The sequence below is a fragment of the Macrotis lagotis genome, chromosome 1 (genome assembly GCF_037893015.1).
Source record: "Macrotis lagotis isolate mMagLag1 chromosome 1, bilby.v1.9.chrom.fasta, whole genome shotgun sequence".
Lineage (NCBI taxonomy): Eukaryota > Metazoa > Chordata > Mammalia > Peramelemorphia > Peramelidae > Macrotis > Macrotis lagotis.
Window position 1 is genome coordinate 129,720,167 of NC_133658.1, and position 17,959 is coordinate 129,738,125.

A 17,959-nucleotide genomic window follows, 5' to 3' on the forward strand; every position below is an offset into this window, starting at 1 on the left:
CAATTTTATCATTTTCCTTTTTTGTCATCCTAACCATACTGATAGGTGTGAGGTAGTATCTCAGAAATGTTTTAATTTTCATTTCTCTAATAATGATTTGGAGTATTTTTTCATATGACTATAGATATCTCTAATTTCTTCATCTGAAAATTGCCTGTTCACATCCTTTGACTATTTATCAAATGAAGAATGACTTGTGTTCTTATAACTTTGACTTAATTCTCTATACATTTTAGAAATGAGGGGGTGGCTAGGTGGCGCAGTGGATAGAGCACCAGCCCTGGAGTCAGGAGTACCTGAGTTCAAATTCGGCCTCAGACACTTAATAATTACCTAGCTGTGTGGCCTTGGGCAAGCCACTTAAAACCCTATTGCCTTGCAAAAACCTTAAAAAAAAATTAAATAAATAAAAAGAAATGAGTCCTTTATCAGAGACCCTAATTATAAAAACTCTTTCCCAGTTTTCTGCATTCCTTTTAATCTTGGCTGCATTGTTTTAAGCTTTGTTGCTAAGGTCCCTTTCCAGTTCCAATGCTAGCAAAGGAGTCTGGATAATTTCTCACAAATCATGTTACTCTTGGAAACTTAAGAATTAGTTGATGGTAGCATTTTGTAGATAGCCGACAACTGATACTTTATTTTTCTTTTCACAGATATACAGTGCTCAAATTAATGATCGAACAGAGGTTAGAGGAGATCTCGGAAAGCCCAGCAACAATCTAAATAGCCAGGTCATAGCCCTTCTGAAAACAGATGCATCTTCATGCATTTGTTTACATGAAGAAAATACTGAAATGGAGAAGGATGGAGGCCTCTTGAGGGACCTTGTAAACCTCTTCTCTCAACCTATGACTTTTTGAATACAAAACTCCTGTCAAATCACCCTTCTCTTCTTGGACCTAGAAGCAGATGCACCAGCAGACAACTCTTGGATACTCTTTAATCACTGCTTCTTTTCCCTCCTTAGAAGAGAATCTTGATTTGTGGTGTCTAGAGGACTTGACCTACTTGTATGTTTGTGTGTTTGTGTGTGTATGTGCACTTGCGTGAGAGTGTATTTACATGTATGCTTGAGATAGGTGGAGGAAGAGAGGAGAGATGTATGTATGTATGCATTTGTGGAGGGGGCCTCTTATCAATATAGAATGGTCTTTTTTGAATATTCATAGTATTTTCACATGCAAAAAAATTCCAAACAACCAGCAACTGGATCATGACTCTGGTAGAAATGATTGCTTTGATGGGGATTGTACTTCTATAGATTCAAGCTGAGACAAGGGGCCCCAGAAGTAATAAAGGTTCTTGATTAAAGGAGGGGGTTAGTTGATCAGATGCCCTGGTTCCTGCTATGCTAATTCTAAATGATGGCACCATTGGAGATTTACATTATAGCATTTAAAGGTGTTTTGGTCTCATTTTATAAGAGTCAAACTGTGACACACACAGTATAGAAGGAAGCATTGAAGGCCACATAGGTATCAGGATTCAAAGTCAGGTCTTTTGGCTCAAAGCCCATAACTCTCTATGACATCATACTTGCTTCTCTAATTTGGGAATAGTTGAGGTCAGGATCTCCAGTTGAAACTGACAGAAATGCAAAAATTGGCTCATTTTGTACCCCCGAACCTATTACTAGTAGTTTCCTTTACAGAATTCCTTTTGAAAGGAATGAGTCAGTGTCCATGCTCCTAGTGTGTTTGACAAAACTAAGAGCAACTGGACATTTGACCACTGGTATGACCCTTTACTTTTGATTTGTTGCATAGCAATTTTGACCTTTCTGAAAACAAAAATGTATGTATTACATTATGGGCTATCCATAAATATGACACAAATTTCTTTCCCTGCAATTAATCCAAAGTATTCACTGAATCTTTATGTAATCAAGGCACATTCCCACCTTCTGGGTAAGAGGGGCTTACTCAAAACTCTTAGGTGCCAATCAGTATGTTTTATAAGGCCCTTTGAAGCTCATGGTAAGACAGATAGAGAAGACTGCTCAGGAGTACATGTGAACATATGTGAACATATAGAGGTTGGAGAGGGATATGTACTGTGAAGGAAGTTTCCTCCAAAATTTCTAGCTCAGGATCCTTTTTTTGAGACGCCAAGTCACTGAGTCTGGAGAAACTGCCCTTCTGTCTTTAGAATCAAAGATTTAGAGTGAGAAGTCTGTTGGACTATCAAGTCCAATTCCCTCATTTCATAGATGAGGAAATCGAAGTCCAAAGAGATTAGAATTTGCTTGAAGTAACATGGAAAGTAAGTGACAGAACTAGAATTTGGACTCCAAATTCTACTTACTACTGTTAGGGAGGTATGAAGTGGTACTTTGGATCTTCTAGGAACTTAGAATAAAGGAAGAGAGGCATTTTTTTTAGCCAACTAAGAATTTTTATCCTCACCCCCATTTGGTTTTTGGTTTTGTTTTTTTTGATTTTTGCAAGACAATGGGGTTAAGTGACCTGCCCAAGGTCCACACAGCTAGGTAATTATTAAGTGTCTGAAGTTCCTATTCCATTATCAATCTAGAAAAAGACTGCTTCTGTGGCAAAAGTGAATATCCTCACAAAGCAGAGGCTTTTTTTCCTTTTAGGAAAAATCCATCCATGTCACAGTATCTAATAAGCCTCAATTTGCTCTATGCTAAATGGACAGTGTGTTTCTGTGAAGAGGGACCTTCAGGACCTTGACAAGTGGAGGATGACATATTTGCTTTGTGCAGGAAAGGAAGGAAGTTGGAGAGGGCTTTGTCTTCTGTCACTTAGGGATCTCCTTGAGCTTTTGAACCTAGGACACAGATTTTAGGGTTTTAAGCTTCATCCATTTTAAAATCATTAAATAGGGGGGTGGCTAGGTGTCACAGTGAGCACCGGCCCTGGAGTCAGGAGTCCCTGAGTTCAGGTTGGTCCCTCAGACACTTAATAATTACCTAGCTGTGTGGCCTTGGGCAGGTCACTTAACCCCATTGCCTTACAAAAAAACCTAAAAAAACAAATAAAATCATTAAATAGTATTGAACACATTTACTCCCCCGCCCCCTTCTTGTGATAAAAAAGAAATCCCTTCCCTGTCCTTTGTGAAGAAGGATAATCATCTGTGTGTGTCTGAGGCAACATTTTAAATGATATCTCCTGGTGTGTTTAGAATTTTTTGTTGTTATCTGGGGATTTAGGATTGGATCAAGTCGTGGAGCACATGGAGCCTAAGACCCTCATTTTATACAGGACGAACCTGAGTCCCAGAGAGGGTTAGCTGACTTGCCTAAGGTCACAGAGTATTAAGTAACAGAGCCCATATATGAATTGGTCCTTCTACTATTTCCACTCTTTCCTCTATGTTATGGTTTCTAAGGCAGAATAGAACTTGGAGGTCATTTAGTGCCTGCTCCCCAAGCATTAGCTTCCATCAGAATTGGTAGAATGCTAAGAAATTCCTAGAATACAAGAATTAGTGTAGTATTGTTGCTTGTTTCTTAAAGAGAAAATTGCCAGATTTTAAACTTTTAACTATAATCCCAATTAAAGCAAAGTAGGGAGTGTACAGGAAGGCTTAGAAATGAGTTGTATTTCAAAAGTTTATTTATAACTTGACTGTTAGAAACAGCTGTTATAATAACTAGCATTTGTATAATGCTTTAAAGTTTACAAAAAATATATATGTATTAGCTCACTGGATTCTCACAACAAAAGTCCTGGGAGATAGGTGTTGTTTTTAGTCTTGTTTTACAGGTGAGGAAACTGAGGCAGAAAGAAGAGAGGTGATTTCCCAGGATCAAACAACTGATAAAGATCTGAGTCAGATTTTGAACTCAATTGCTCAGTCCATTGCTCTATTCACTTTATCACTTAGTTCCCACCCAGTTGCTAGAGTATACCATCATTGTTCAGAATGGGAACTTCCAGTTCTTTAGTCCTTTTATCTTTAAAAAAAAAATTCAGTCTTATGATTTAATACTGAGTTTCAAAACTGACTTTAGGACCATCTGGCATCTTTCTGTTTTAACTTGAGAGCAACCAGCATCATTAGAGAGGACAACTAATCTAGTGGAAAGAACTCTGACTTGAGACTTCACATCCTGACCTTGCCATTTAATAACCATATGATCTTGAGACAATCGGTCAACCCTTCTAGACTTTGGTTTCTCATTGGTAGAATAAGGGCCCCTCTAAAGCTACCCCTCATCTGAAGCTATAGAAAGTAAACTTCTAGTTTAGAGTCCATGAAAGAACTCTACAGTCCAACTCCATAACTTGGCAAACTTTGTCTGCCTTGAGAGGCAGGCCAAAATGAAAGATAATCCCTGTTCTAATAAGAGTAACAACAAGTTTCTGGACAGTAAATGACCTGAATTTTCTTCTTTTGTCTTTTTTCAAAAATTGAGTTTGCTAAATTTCTTACTCATAGGTATATTTATATTTCCCTAGCTAAACTCTGATTCCTACAGGATTTGGAAGAGTATCTAGTTTTATTTATCACTAACCATTTTCTTTCTTTCTTTCTCTCTCTCTCTCTCTCTCTCTCTCTCTCTCTCTCTCTCTCTCTCTCTCTCTCTCTCTCTTTCTTTCTCACCAGATCTGGGATGCCAAAGCTAGTTTTGATTCAGGCTTAGGATCCCTCTAGTATTGAATATCATAAACCTTTGGTTGGTCAAATTATTCCAAATCTCCCCTTAACTTACCACTGTCTCATTCCCATTTCCCCAAAGTTGGAAAATATATTTTCTTGAAAATGAAAAGGAGAGGAATAAACACAGCATAGTAACCTTCTATTTCATTTGTTCTCATCCTGATTTAGAAACTGCCCATTTAGAAATTGTCTCAGCTTTGTTGTTCTTGCCATAGGAAATTGGACTATCAGTGTTAACAGATGGCAAGGGGGGATGTCTTGAATCCTGAAAAGTGAGCCAAGCTTTTCCCACCAGTATCATGTGAATTTTGAGGCTTTGAAAAGCTGAACTGATTTGTAGGGCTCTGCAGCTGTTTTCTTTGAGTCCTGAAATGTGGTTAAGATGAAAAGTAAGCTTTTTCTTTTTTTTCTCCTGTTTTTTAAAATCCCTTCCTTTCTTTTCTCCCTCTCTTTTCTCTGTCTCTCAGTGTCTGTCTTTCTCTCTTAAAAAAGGGATTCAGCTTGTTTTATAGGCTGTTCAAATGAAAAGAATAAAATCTTGAGCTTGGGTGGCAGGGAAGGGGCTGGGGCTGGTTCCACAGGTGTTGATGGAAGAAGCACATGATGGTGCTAATCTGTACTCACGTCACAGGGGAGGGCTTGTGGTTTGACTTGAATGACCAAGTTTTTTAATGGGGTGGTGGGGGTGGTGTTAAGGGGATCAGATAGCACAAAACAGATTTAATTGTCTATGGAGACTCTGTTTAGGGAGATTTTGTGCATATTAACAACATTGGACAAATAAGTTTTAACAAGTGCTAGAGGGTAAGGTTGGAGCTTGGTTATTTGGTTGGGGTTTTGGGATTGCTCCCTACTTTGCTGAATCATTTTAAGACCATCACCCTGAGAGTACAATTGTTCTTCCAAGTCCAGTTGATGCCAAAGAGAAAACACTTTTACTCCCTCAACCAGAAGGCAACAACAACAATAAAACTCTTGCCTTAGTAACCCAAACTGTTTTATCAGGACAAACAATAACCTTGGCATAAACATGTTAATCTGTTCTTACCATTAATTTGTTTAAGGATTAAATATTTTTTAACTCTTCTGATTGGGATAGGTGAAGACTGAAAAATTATAGGTGTTGATGAAGCCAAGCTCCCTTCTGGAAAAAAACTTGGGGCCTTGGAGACACCCGTCATCTGTGAATGATGGTGGAGTATGGTAGGGCTTCCAGATGACCTGATTTTGGACTGTGGGAGGTGATTAGTAGAAGGGAGAGAGATTATCACTTTTTTGAAATTTCTGAGAAAAGAAAAGAGCTTTGGATTATTCTTACATGAAAATGAATATTTTCAACAAGGTTTCCCTTGCAGCATTGCCAGTCACATGTAGTGAAGACATCATGGAGGAGGGAACAGTAAGAGTTATTTCCTTTCTCTGAAAGTAAAGTAGGAAAGAAATGGGAAAGCGGGGTGAGTAAGCACAATTTTGGAGTATATCCAGTAGGACAGTCAGCCAATCTATAGGCATTCTGTTTCTAAAGTTGACTTAGAAGTAGTTTCTCACATAAAATTGATACTATATTTCCAGGGTTTCCCTCCTTCCTTTCTCCCTTTTAGCTTTGTAAATTATCCTTAATTTGCTTCCAATTTACCCCTCAAAGATGGTACATGAACTTAGAAAGTGACATTGCTTCTTTTGTATTTTATTTTTTGTATTTTAAGCACAAGATTTGACACTGCCTCAATTGGAAATGAACAGTGATTGTTAATGTAATATATTGAAAACTGTCTGAAGCACATGATTTAGTCTTGTTTAAATAAAGCACTTTGTGGAGAATGGTTCATTCTTGTCCCAGTTGCCCAACAGGATCCTGGGTTGATGATGAGCTGGACCGGTGGTGGGAGGGGTGGTTAAGCAGGAGAAAAATGACAAAAGAAGATTTTTGTTCTATTTCAAACCATGGCTTTCTCTTAAGCCCTAAGGTTTTAAACTGGTTGAAACTTGGTTTTAAAATTCAAACAATGGTTTTTGAATCAAGGTGAGGAAGTCACTTGAACCTATAATTTGTTGTTGTTCTGTTTGACTTCACTATTGTGGAGATTCTTCCATTATGAAAACCCCTCCTTCCTTTGATACAGATATGTATATAGGTAATGCAGCTGCTACTTGTAGACTGGTTAAATGACTGATTAAAGTGATTTGCCTATAGTCAATCATTAAGTACTTATTAACCCCCTTCTATTTGCCAGGAAAGTACTCTACTAAGTAAGTATTAAAGATGAAAAGAAAGGAGAAAGACTACACAAAAGACAGACCCTGCCTTTGAGGAACTCACAAGTAGATATATTTTAGGCAGGATTTGCAAGATGTCAGAGAGGTTTTCCTGGTTCTGAGTCTGGCCTTCTATCCATCGTGTTTCTTAAATTTGGGGCAGCTATGTGGTACAATCCTTCCAGTGCTGAACTTGGAATCAGGAAGCCTCAGGAAGTTCAAATCCTCAGAAACTGTCACTTTGGATAAGTCACTTAACTCGCATCTTTCTACTTCAGTTTTCTCCTCTATAAATTTTAATAGTGCCTGCCTCCCAAGGTTTGGGGAGGATCAAATGAGATAACAAATAAAATTTTTTTTTTAGGTTTTTGCAAGGCAAACGGGGTTAAGTGGCTTGCCCAAGGCCACACAGCCAGGTAATTATTAAGTGTCTGAGACCGGATTTGAACCCAGGTAACTCCTGACTCCAAGGCCGGTGCTTTATCCACTACACCACCTAGCCACCTCAACATATAAATTTCATTTCAAATCTTAAAACACTATAAAAATTCCAGTTATTATGCCTATCGTAATTCATATTTTAGAAGTAACTCTTAATTTTCACTCAGATCTCTTGATACTTTTTTTGGATCTGCAGGTTGCATCCAATTCTTCATGAAATCATTTGGCATTTGCTTGGTGGGATACCAGAGTGGTTCTCCATTTCTTTCTCCAGCTCATTTGATAGATGAAGAAACTGGAACAGAGTTAAGTGACTTACCCAGGGTCACACAGCTAGGAAAAATCTGAGGTCAGAGCTGAACTCAGGAATAGGAATCTTCTTGACTTAAGAACCAGTGCCCTCTTTTTTTTTTTTTAGGTTTTTGCAAGGCAAACGGGCTTAAGTGTCTTGCCCAAGGCCACACAGCTAGGTAATTATTAAGTGTCTGAGACCTGACTCCAGGGCTGGTGCTTTATCCACTATGACACCTAGCCGCCCCTAGTTGCCCTTTTATTGGTATAGGGAACTCAGTGGAAAATGGCTCCTATCAATAAAGGTCAGCATGTTTTTTCACCTAGTAGTTCTAGAGAGTTGTTATGACAAGTTAATCGACTTGCTCAGTGTTACACTGCCTATTTATGAAAGGATTACTTGGGCTCTCCTGACTTCAAGGCCAATTCTCTGGTGGCTATGCCAATGTTGCCTTTTTTTTTTTAAGACAATGCTAAATGACCTGCCCAAGTCACATAAGTAGTAAGTAATTGAGATCAAATTTGAACTCAGGTTGTCCTGACTCCAGGACTGATACTCTATCCATTGAGCCATCTAGCTGTCCCATCACCATTGTTTAGGACTAAAGTCCTCTATTGCCATGATGTGGAAGTCATCCTGGGATCTTAAGCTTTTGGAGTTCAGCTTCAACAGAGCTTGCCTAAAATGGAAAACCTTCAAGAATGGGTCCAAAGATAAACTGTATAAGATCTCTTACCTTCAAGGGCTTGTCTGGTTAGGTATAGAAAGGTCCATTGCTAGATATTGCTGATTTTTTTTTTTAACAGCCACAAAGCAACTCTCTATAATAGGCAACTAGGAAACAGAAGTGGGGATCTGCAGCAGTGGAGGGATTACCCAGCCTTACCAAAAACACAGATTCCTGAAAGGATTGAAATATTCCTCTGATGCTTTATATAGCAGTTTCCTTATAATACCTTGTGAAGTGGGAGTTGAGTTGCGAAAAAGGCTCAACTCAGATGATCTCCTAAAATAAGAAAATGGCAGAGCCTGAAGAAACTTAGAAACCATCTTATCAATAATTTCATTATGTAACTGAGTAAACTGAGACCCAGAGAGGGCAATAATTTGGTCAGAGGCCAGTGGGAGAGACTGGGATTAAACTTGAACCTAGGACTTGGAACTTACACTCATATTCGTTGTCCCTTGTGCACAACTTCTCCACTTGCAAAATGGCGTTGTTGAACTTGGTAAGATGTTTATGGTTCAATTCCTATGTTTGATACTTACCATCTTTATGATTTTGGATAGGTACCTTAACTTTCCTGGGTTTTCTCCTCTGTAAAATGATTTTAGATGTATGATCCCTCAGTTTCCTTTGATCTTTAACATTCTATGATCTATGAAAATAATAACCAATCTTTATGTAGAGTTTCAAGGTGCCTATGTGGCTGGATACTGTGCTGGGTCTGGAGTCAGGTATCTCCCTCAGTTCAAATCCAACATCAGACAGCTAACTATAATCCTGGTCAAGTCACTTTATCCTGCTTTCTTCATCTGTAAAATGAGCTAGAGAAGGAAATGGCAATCCACTCTATTGTCTTTGCCACGAAAACTCTAAATGGGATCATGAAAAGTTGGACATGACTGAAACAACTGAACTACAACTTATAGAGTTGACTATGTCCCAGGTATTTTGTTGATCTTCATAATAACCCTGAGAGATAGGTACTATTGTTATTCCTGTTTTATAGATTAGGCAACTGAGGCATATGGAGGCTAAGTGACTTATCAAAGGTCATACAACTAGTAAGTGTCTTGAGACTGAATTTGAACTCAGGTCTTACCGATTTCAGATCCAATATTCCACCCACTGTGCCAGCTAACTCTCTCTAGTAAAAGAAATAAAAATAATGGGGAGGGCTCTGGATTGAGAATGGGGAAACCATGCTGTTGCCTAGCTGGGAGATACTGAAAGATCACTCTGTACCTCACTTCTTTTCTGCTACCCTCCTTTACCTTCTTTAGAGGCTTAATATGAATTTCAAAAGAGGCCATGGATATAGAAATATCCAGTGAGAGAGTAGAGAGTGACCATAAAGTGATCTTGTCATTGCTGGCAATTATATTTGAAATCAACTTCTGGAGACATCTCACCCAGCCTTTGTATGGGGATAATCAGGAGAGGGCAGGAATGAACAGTGATTCACCCCAGTTACAATGATGGGTTTGGGAGCATGGGTGGAGTCCACAGACAAATCTACCAAGCAAGGCAGAAGAGAGAGTGGCATTCTGCACCATATGCCACAAGTACCAGCTACCACTGGCATTTCTTGTTTGAAAGAAGATGGCAGGTAAGACATCCCAAGCCCTTAGCCTTCCAGATCCAATGGGAAGCTGCCCTTCGTATAAAGAGTTCTGATATCTTTATGAGATGAAGTTGGACTCCTAATGAGAGAGTATTTATCATGGGATGAGATGGCATTATTGGGGTAGATCAGTTTATCAACAAACTATAGACTTTTTATTTTATTTTTTTTTCAAGCTATAAGCTTTCAAAATAAAGTTAATATGGTTGCTAGGTTGTTAGGCCATTTTTTTACATTTGGGGCAACGATGTGGCACAATGGGTTGAGAACTGGGCTTGAAGTCAGAGACTCATCATCTATGTTCAAATTTAACCTCAGACACTTCCTAGCTAGGTGTCCCTGGACAAGTCCATTTACTCTGTTTGCTTCAGTTTGCTCAACTGGAAAAGGAGCTGGAGAAGGAAATGACAAACACTCCTACTATCTTGACCAAGAAAACCAGGTCACGAAGAGTTTGACTGAACAATATTTTACATTTTATTATACTTTTTGAGTCTTTAGTGATTCCTTTTATTTTTACATCATAGTCATTTCTATATATGTCCCATCACCTTTCCAGTAAGCCAATCCTTGTGCCAAGGAAGTTCAACAAAAGATCTGACATGCCAAACTCTCATAGGATATATACTCCTGCATAGTACCCCTCTCCAATGAAAGGAATGTGGTATATTTCTTCCTCTCTTCTCCAGTGTCAATTGGTTATTACAATCAATACAGAAGTACCTCCATACTGGAGAAGGAAAAATATCCCAATTTTCAAAAAAGAGAAGAAAATAGTGCAAGCTATAGACTAGTGAATTTGATTTTGAAGAACCATTAATAAAATGATTGGTGAATTTCCAAGCAGACAGGTAGATAAAATATCTACCAAGCACTTAATATTTACCTGATGCTACTAGGGATACTAATATAAATAAACTAAACAGTTCTTGCCTTCAGGGAGATTATATTCTAATGGAGGGAGACAAAAGACAAAAGGGTGATGTAAAGGAAAGTGTTCATAAAGAGTGTAGTATATGTCTTTGCCTGCTGTATCCTCCTTTCATGATAGCTTTAGCTTGTCTACATGTAGCCTGTGTTGTACAATAGAAGGATGCTCGACAGTGGTTTGCTGAGCCTTCTGTTGATATGGAGAAGTTTTTGGAAATAATCAGGGTTATTTTAAAATTGTATGAGCAGTGGAAGAATTTTGATGAAAGAAAAGAGATGGTAACTAGCCTTAGTAAGATGCCTAAACCAAAACCACCTCCAAACAGTGAAGGAGAACAGGGTCCAAATGGAAGTCAAAATTCTAGCTACAGCCAATCTTAAAACATTCCGAGGACCTTCAGAATGGACTATTTGGAATAAAACATTGGTGTTTTTGCTGTGCTAAAGAAATGAATGGGTTTCAATAATGTCTTCAGTGGAACACAAATGAGAATGAATAACTTGTTTCTGTCAAGCATTTTGGGAAGTGTTTTTATTTTTGCAAAATAGTTTAAATAGCTTTCTTTAAAAGTTTTTTGTTCACTATGGCTCTAGAAAAAATTAAGACCCTTTTGATTGCAGACCTTTCTGTAAGTTAATTAAAGTACAAACAGGTAGCTACAAATAGATACTTCAAATTGAATAGCTATTTCAAGAGGGTTTCCTTGTTTGCATTTAGATTAAAATTACAGTTAATAAATTTGGGATTAAGGGAGGGAAAACATAAAGTAAGCAGGAAAAATGGTGCATAATTTAAGAACCTTTTTCATCTTTGAAAGAAGATTGTGCATCAATTATTCAATATCTGAGAATTTTCTTCTTAAATTATAAGAAACAATTCTTAATGAAATCCATTAAATCCTGATTTTGATAGCTTCATTGACATTTTCAGGGGGAAAAATTAAGTACCTATACATACAAGACATACTTTATTCAGTAGTTTTTTGCCATGGGAAATAGTTGCCCAGCTTTGCAGAAAGGTGCAATATGTACAGTGTACTTTCACAATTTTTAATGTTGTGTGATTTCCTTAACCATTTTGATTGCTGGGAAAACTTTTTTTAAAATCCATATGTAAATTATTTACAAGTAACAATTTAATCAGGTATTTTGAAAGTAAAACAATAGTTGAGAAAACCCACCATAATCTGAACAAAATATATAAAAGTTCATTTTATCTTTAGGTGGGAAGTTAATTCATTTTATCTAAAAAGGAATTTACTTTATGATTTTATTTTTTGTTTTTCCACTAAGGATTTAGATTACTTACAACAGGTTTTCCTGAGCCAGGAATACAATCAGGTTTCACACCAGTTTGATACTGGCCATTATTAATTCTAAACTAAGTATCAGACTTCAGAGAAAGTGTTGTCAGTGAGACTGCTGACTATGGAACTCAATAATAATTTTCTTCAGACTTGAAAGAGGGTGGTACATAGGACATTAATGTACAACTTAAGGATTTTAACATTTTATAAACAATTTATGGTCAATGGATTATAAAATTAAATGTTGACTTCCTAATATAATTTTGGAACAATAAAAGCAAGTTCTTCAGGTGAAAAAAAAAGAGTGTAGTATATAGATTGTGGGAAATGCCTGTCTTTGGCAAGACAAAGGAAAAGCTCACCCAACCAATTAGAGCTTAGACTATTATATTCCACAACAAATTCAAAACATGTAATAATAACAATTAAAACTCATACTGCAAAAAATTATTAGAGAAATAAATCATAACTTTCATAGCCATAAGTGAAAATGAATTTTTAATTTTATTTAAGGCAATTATTAGTGTCTAGGCAATTATTAAGTATCTGAGATGGGATTTGAACTCAGGTCTTCCTGACTCCAGGGCTGGTTCTCTATCCACTGCACCACCTAGCTGCCCCTGAGAATGAATTCTTAACCAAAAAATAGTGGCAATTACAAAAAGCAAAATAGATAACTTTGAATATATGACATTGAGAAACTTTTGCACAAAAATGCATCTCAAATAAGAAAGAAAGTTGGCAACTGAGGGGGGAAAATCTTCATATTAAATATCTGATAAAAGTGTGATGGTCAAGATATATAGATAACTAACAAATATGTAAGAGCAGAAGTCATACATTCCCCAATAGAGAAGTGCTGTCCCAACACTCGAATCCCAATCAAATCAGATGAATAAATATTTCTCAAAAGAATGAAAATTATCAATTGTATTAGAACACTCCAAATCGCAAATAATATGAAAAAAAATTCAAAAGAACCCTGAGGTTTCCACCTGATACCTAGCAAGTTGGCAAAGATATCAAAAGATAGGAACAATGAATGTTGGAAGGGTTGTGAAAAGAAAGACAGGTACACTAATGTCTTGTTTGTGGGATTATGAATTCTGGAAAGCAATTTAGAATTATGCAAGATAAAGAACTAAAATTTCCATTTCCTTTCAGTCAGGAAAAAAAAAACTTATACCTGAAGGAGATTATTAACAAAAATACCTCATATACCAACCAGTTGAATGTATGCAATAAAATGTTATTTTAGAAAAAGATTCATGACACCAAAAATGTTTAATTCCTTTGATCTAGTCAACTCCCTCATTTTATGAATGAGAAAACTGAAGCTCAAAGAGACTAAAATACTTACTCATGGCCACATAATTAGTAATTATCAGAATCAAGATGTGAACCAGGTCCATTGACTTCAAACATTCACCACTGACATGACTCATCTCATAGATTTTTAAGATCAAATGAATAAATGAATAAACATTTAAGTCCTTTCAAAGTCCTTCATAATCTATTACAGGAGGAGGTTCTGGCTTCATCTCTAACCAGCCCAATTTAAGAATTTTCTCATCTATTTCATTTATTCTTTACTACTATACATTTTGATCACAGAAATCTTGCAAGATAGCTTAGAGTTTATACCCCAGAGCCATTGGAATCTGAATACAGACTAAAGTCCCTTTTTTTCTCACTATTTTTTTAAGGTTTCTCTTTTTTTCAAAGCAAATGGGGTTAAGTGGCTTGCCCAAGGCCACACAGCTAGGTAATTATTAAGTGTGAGACCGGATTTGAACTCAGGGACTCCTGACTCCAGGGCCAGTGCTCTATCCACTGCACCACCTAGCTGCCCCCCTCTCTCACTACTCTTGAGGTTTCTCATCTTCTTGCAGGGGAGGGGGGTTTATGTTTACTCCTATAACAAGATTATTGTAATATTAGAAAAGAAAAGAAAAGAAAAGAAAAGAAAAGAAAAGAAAAAAGATATGTTGGAGTTTAAGGGCTACATTTCTTTCTTAAGGACCATGCATGCCTTAACCCTCAACCCCTCTGACTTTCATCGATTGGCCATCACTAGGTCCCAGCCCAGCCTGCCTTGGTCATTGTTCGGGCTCTGTGAACATAAATAGCACTTTTCTTCCCATTTGGGGTAGAAAACCTGAGGGTCCCAGATTGATTTTTTTTTTACTTTATTTCTTACATAGCTTTAATCATTGAATGGGCATTATCTCATACAAACTGAGACCTAGGATAGATTTTATCATAAAAGGCCAAAGTCTCATGCTACATCTTGTGTGTAGTACATAGTATTTAAACCATCTCCCGTTGTCCTGATCCATATATTGCCATTGAATCCAAATGACTCTAGAGGAGAGAGTGAGGCTAATGATTTCTTTCATTCATTTCATTCATTTCATGCCTCACTCAAATCCTATTCTCTTGCATGCCATAATATCACTTTTCTGATGTCATGGTCCTCTTTGTGAACCAAGGACAAATAAAATGTCCTTAAAAACCATTGGGATGGAAACTTCTATTGCATTTTTCCACATCAAGACCTCTTTTTTTTTTATAAAACAAATTTTCTGGCAGTTTAGCAAAAGAAGAAATAGACATACCTTAGTAAAGTATTTTCCATTTATAAATCAAGAGAATTTTATCCTGGTATCTGACTAACTTGCTATAAGTATCCATGATGGCTCCCTATTATTCCTCTTTAGAGTGCCAATCCTAGAGTCAAGAAGACAGATCTTCCTGAGTTCAAATCTGGCCTCAGACACTTACCAGTTGTATGAGCCTGGGCAAGTCACTTAATTTTGTTTCCTCATCTGGAAAATGAGCTGGAGAAGGAAATGGCAAACTACACCAGTAACTTTGCCAAGAAAACTCAAAATAATGGTCAAGAAGAGTTATACAGAACTGAACTAACTGAACAAGAACAACACTAACTGGCCTGATAATGTTCCTTACATACGTTATTTTATCTTCCTCTTCCAAGTCTTTGTACATGGTTTCCCATGTTTGAAATACTCTTCTCTTGCCATGTCAGGAGGTGTCACTGCTACTCTAGTCTGCTGAGCTCTGCCCTTTGTATTGACATAAGTAGCAGACTTTTCTGTGTAAGCTGCTTCTGAGAGTATAGCGAGAGCTATAGGAGCTCCCACATCACCGTGATGTCCTTGATAGACAATGAAGCAATCCTTTGGCAAATGCAACCCTCCTCTGCTCCCAGAAGAAACAACATTCTTGGAGGGTTCTTCCAAATTCCCTCTACTCTAGGTTTAAACCCAAGGTCCAAAGCAGCTACCTGGCTTGCCACCCTATGAAGGATATTCAAAATTTTCCATTCATCACCAACTTTTCTCGCAATTCTGATCTTCTGAGCAAGGGTAGAAAGAGTTTCCAAAATTGTAGCTCCACTTTGTTGGAGTGGTGAACTGCCTAAAACTATGATTTTTTTTTGGCCTCTTTCAAGACCTGGTTGAATGGATGACATCCTGAAGCAATTTCTTTTTTTTAATTAATTTTTATTAAAGATATTATTTGAGTTTTATAATTCCCCCCCCCCCCCAATCTTACTCCCCCCCTCCATGGAAAGCAATCTGTCAGTCTTTACTTTGTTTCCATGTTGTACCTTGATCCAAATTGGGTGTGATGAGAGAGAAATCATATCCTTAGAGAAGAGACAAGAAGTCTAAGAGGTAACAAGATCAGACAATAAGATATCTGTTTTTTCCTAACTTAAAGGGAGTAGTCCTTGCACTTTGTTCAAACTCCACAGCTCCTTATCTGGATACAGATGGCACTCTCCTTTGCACACAGCCCCAAATTGCTCCTGATTGTTGCACTGATGGAATGAGCAAGTCCTTCAAGGTTGAACATCACTCCCATGTTGCTGTTAGGGTGTACAATGTTTTTCTGGTTCTGCTCATCTCACTCAGCATCAATTCATGCAAATCCCTCCAGGCTTCCCTGAAATCCCAGTCCCTCCTGGTTTCTAATAGAACAATAGTGTTCCATGACATACATATACCACAGTTTACTAAGCCATTCCCCAGTTGAAGGACATTTACTTGATTTCCAATTCTTTGCCACCACAAACAGGGCTGCTATAAATATTTTTGTACAAGTAATGTTTTTACCCCTTTTCATCATCTCTTCAGAATATAGACTGAAGCAATTTCTTGAAGGACATTTGGAGAATCTCCCAGGTGAATATAGCTGTAAGTCAGTTCAACTTTTGTGCCTTCAAGGGCCACCTTTAAATCAGCCAGCCTTTCCCAAATCTAGCATTAAACAGGGGTGCCTCAAAACGTGGATTTGTACCAACCAAAAGGATATCTGCCTCCTCTACATCAGCAATTGTTGAATTAAGTAGGCAGTTAGAGCATAAATCTGTGCCAGCTCCTTCAGTGGGGAAGACTTCTTCAGTATGTAAGGAGTTAGTCTACTCTATTAAGTAAGTCTTTGATAGATACAAGGGCTTCTGCATCCACCAGACCTGCATTGCTGCCACATCCTTGCCCTGAACTGTCTGTAACATTCCAGCAACACGAGAGAATGCATCCTCCCATGAAGTATAATTTAAAAGCCCTTTCTCATTTCTGATCATTGGTTCAGTAAGCTGCTGCCATTTTTTTTTTTAGGTTTTTGCAAGGCAAATGGGGTTAAAGTGGCTTGCCCAAGGCCACACAGCTAGGTAATTATTAAGTGTCTGAGACCGGATTTGAACCCAGGTACTCCTGACTCCAGGGCCCGTGTTTTATCCACTGTGCCACCTAGCCACCCAGGCTGCTGCCATTTTTAATCCATCATAGGAAAACCTGGTTTTATCAGAGATTCATTCTTCATTGATATCTTCATGCATGTTTGGCAAAATTCTCATCACCTCTCCTGTCCTTGTGCTGACCACAATGTTCCAACTGCATCCAAAACATCAATAGATTCTGTCTTTCTTGTTTCCCAAGGGCATGCAGTAAAGGTGTAGGGTTTAGATGTGAGAGCCCCCCTACCAGGCAGATATCAGTGATATTTCCAGATAATTCAGACATGAACATTTTTTCGATGTTCCAACTTGCATTTCATTTTCTCTTCCTGTTGTACCCAAATCATCCACTCCTGCAATTTCACTAGCAAATCTGATACACTGAATGCACAGTATACATCTAGTCATAATGAACTTTACAAGTGGACCAATATTCTTGTCTTCCACAGCATGTTTTCCCTCTAAAAATCTGCTTCTATCCATTTCCAAACATCATTGACTGATCCTGCAGATCACATTCACCTCCCTGATCACAGATAGGACAGTCTAGTGGGTGATTTGCTAATAAAAACTCCATTACACCTTCTCTTGGACTTCTCTGAGTTTGTAAGGATGTTTCAACCTTTCATTACTGGCATAGCACAAGCAGTGACAGGTTTAGGGGCTTTTTCTGTCTCCACAAGACACATCTATAGTTTCCAGCAACTGTGTACCAATCTGTGTACCAACTTTCTCACAGGCCTGGAGCACTGTGGTTCCAGGTTCCACCATAACAGGTTGACCATCAACAGACTTCAATCAAATTGTGAGCTGCTGTTGTAGTTCACACACATCCTTTATGACACTGAACAAGGCTAGGTTCAAGTAGTTGTAACATGTTGCTTCTGGGGGGTGGGGTGCTGGCACCGTTGGGCCTCCAGGACAGGAACAGCTCCTCACCCCCCAATCCTTTATTCTCTATGGTGGCTTTGGCAATTTCCGTTGGGCCACA

At 38.0% G+C, this 17,959-nt stretch overlaps 1 protein-coding gene and 1 pseudogene across 3 annotated transcripts in view; one reads left to right on the top strand and one right to left on the bottom strand.

Annotated features, from left to right (window-relative positions):
* Nucleotides 1–780, top strand: part of LOC141503021 (ras association domain-containing protein 2) — a 74,620-nt gene extending 73,840 nt beyond the window's left edge. For all 3 annotated transcript variants that reach the window (XM_074208108.1, XM_074208115.1, XM_074208125.1), the window contains exon 11: nt 654–780. In XM_074208108.1, coding sequence (XP_074064209.1) covers nt 654–723 — 70 coding nt within the window. In that variant the 3' untranslated portion in view covers nt 724–780. The remainder of the gene's footprint in view (nt 1–653) is intronic.
* Nucleotides 781–16,965: 16,185 nt separating this feature from the next.
* On the bottom strand, nt 16,966–17,657 carry LOC141515156 (NADH-ubiquinone oxidoreductase 75 kDa subunit, mitochondrial-like; annotated as a pseudogene).
* Between the last annotated feature and the right edge of the window lie 302 nt (nt 17,658–17,959).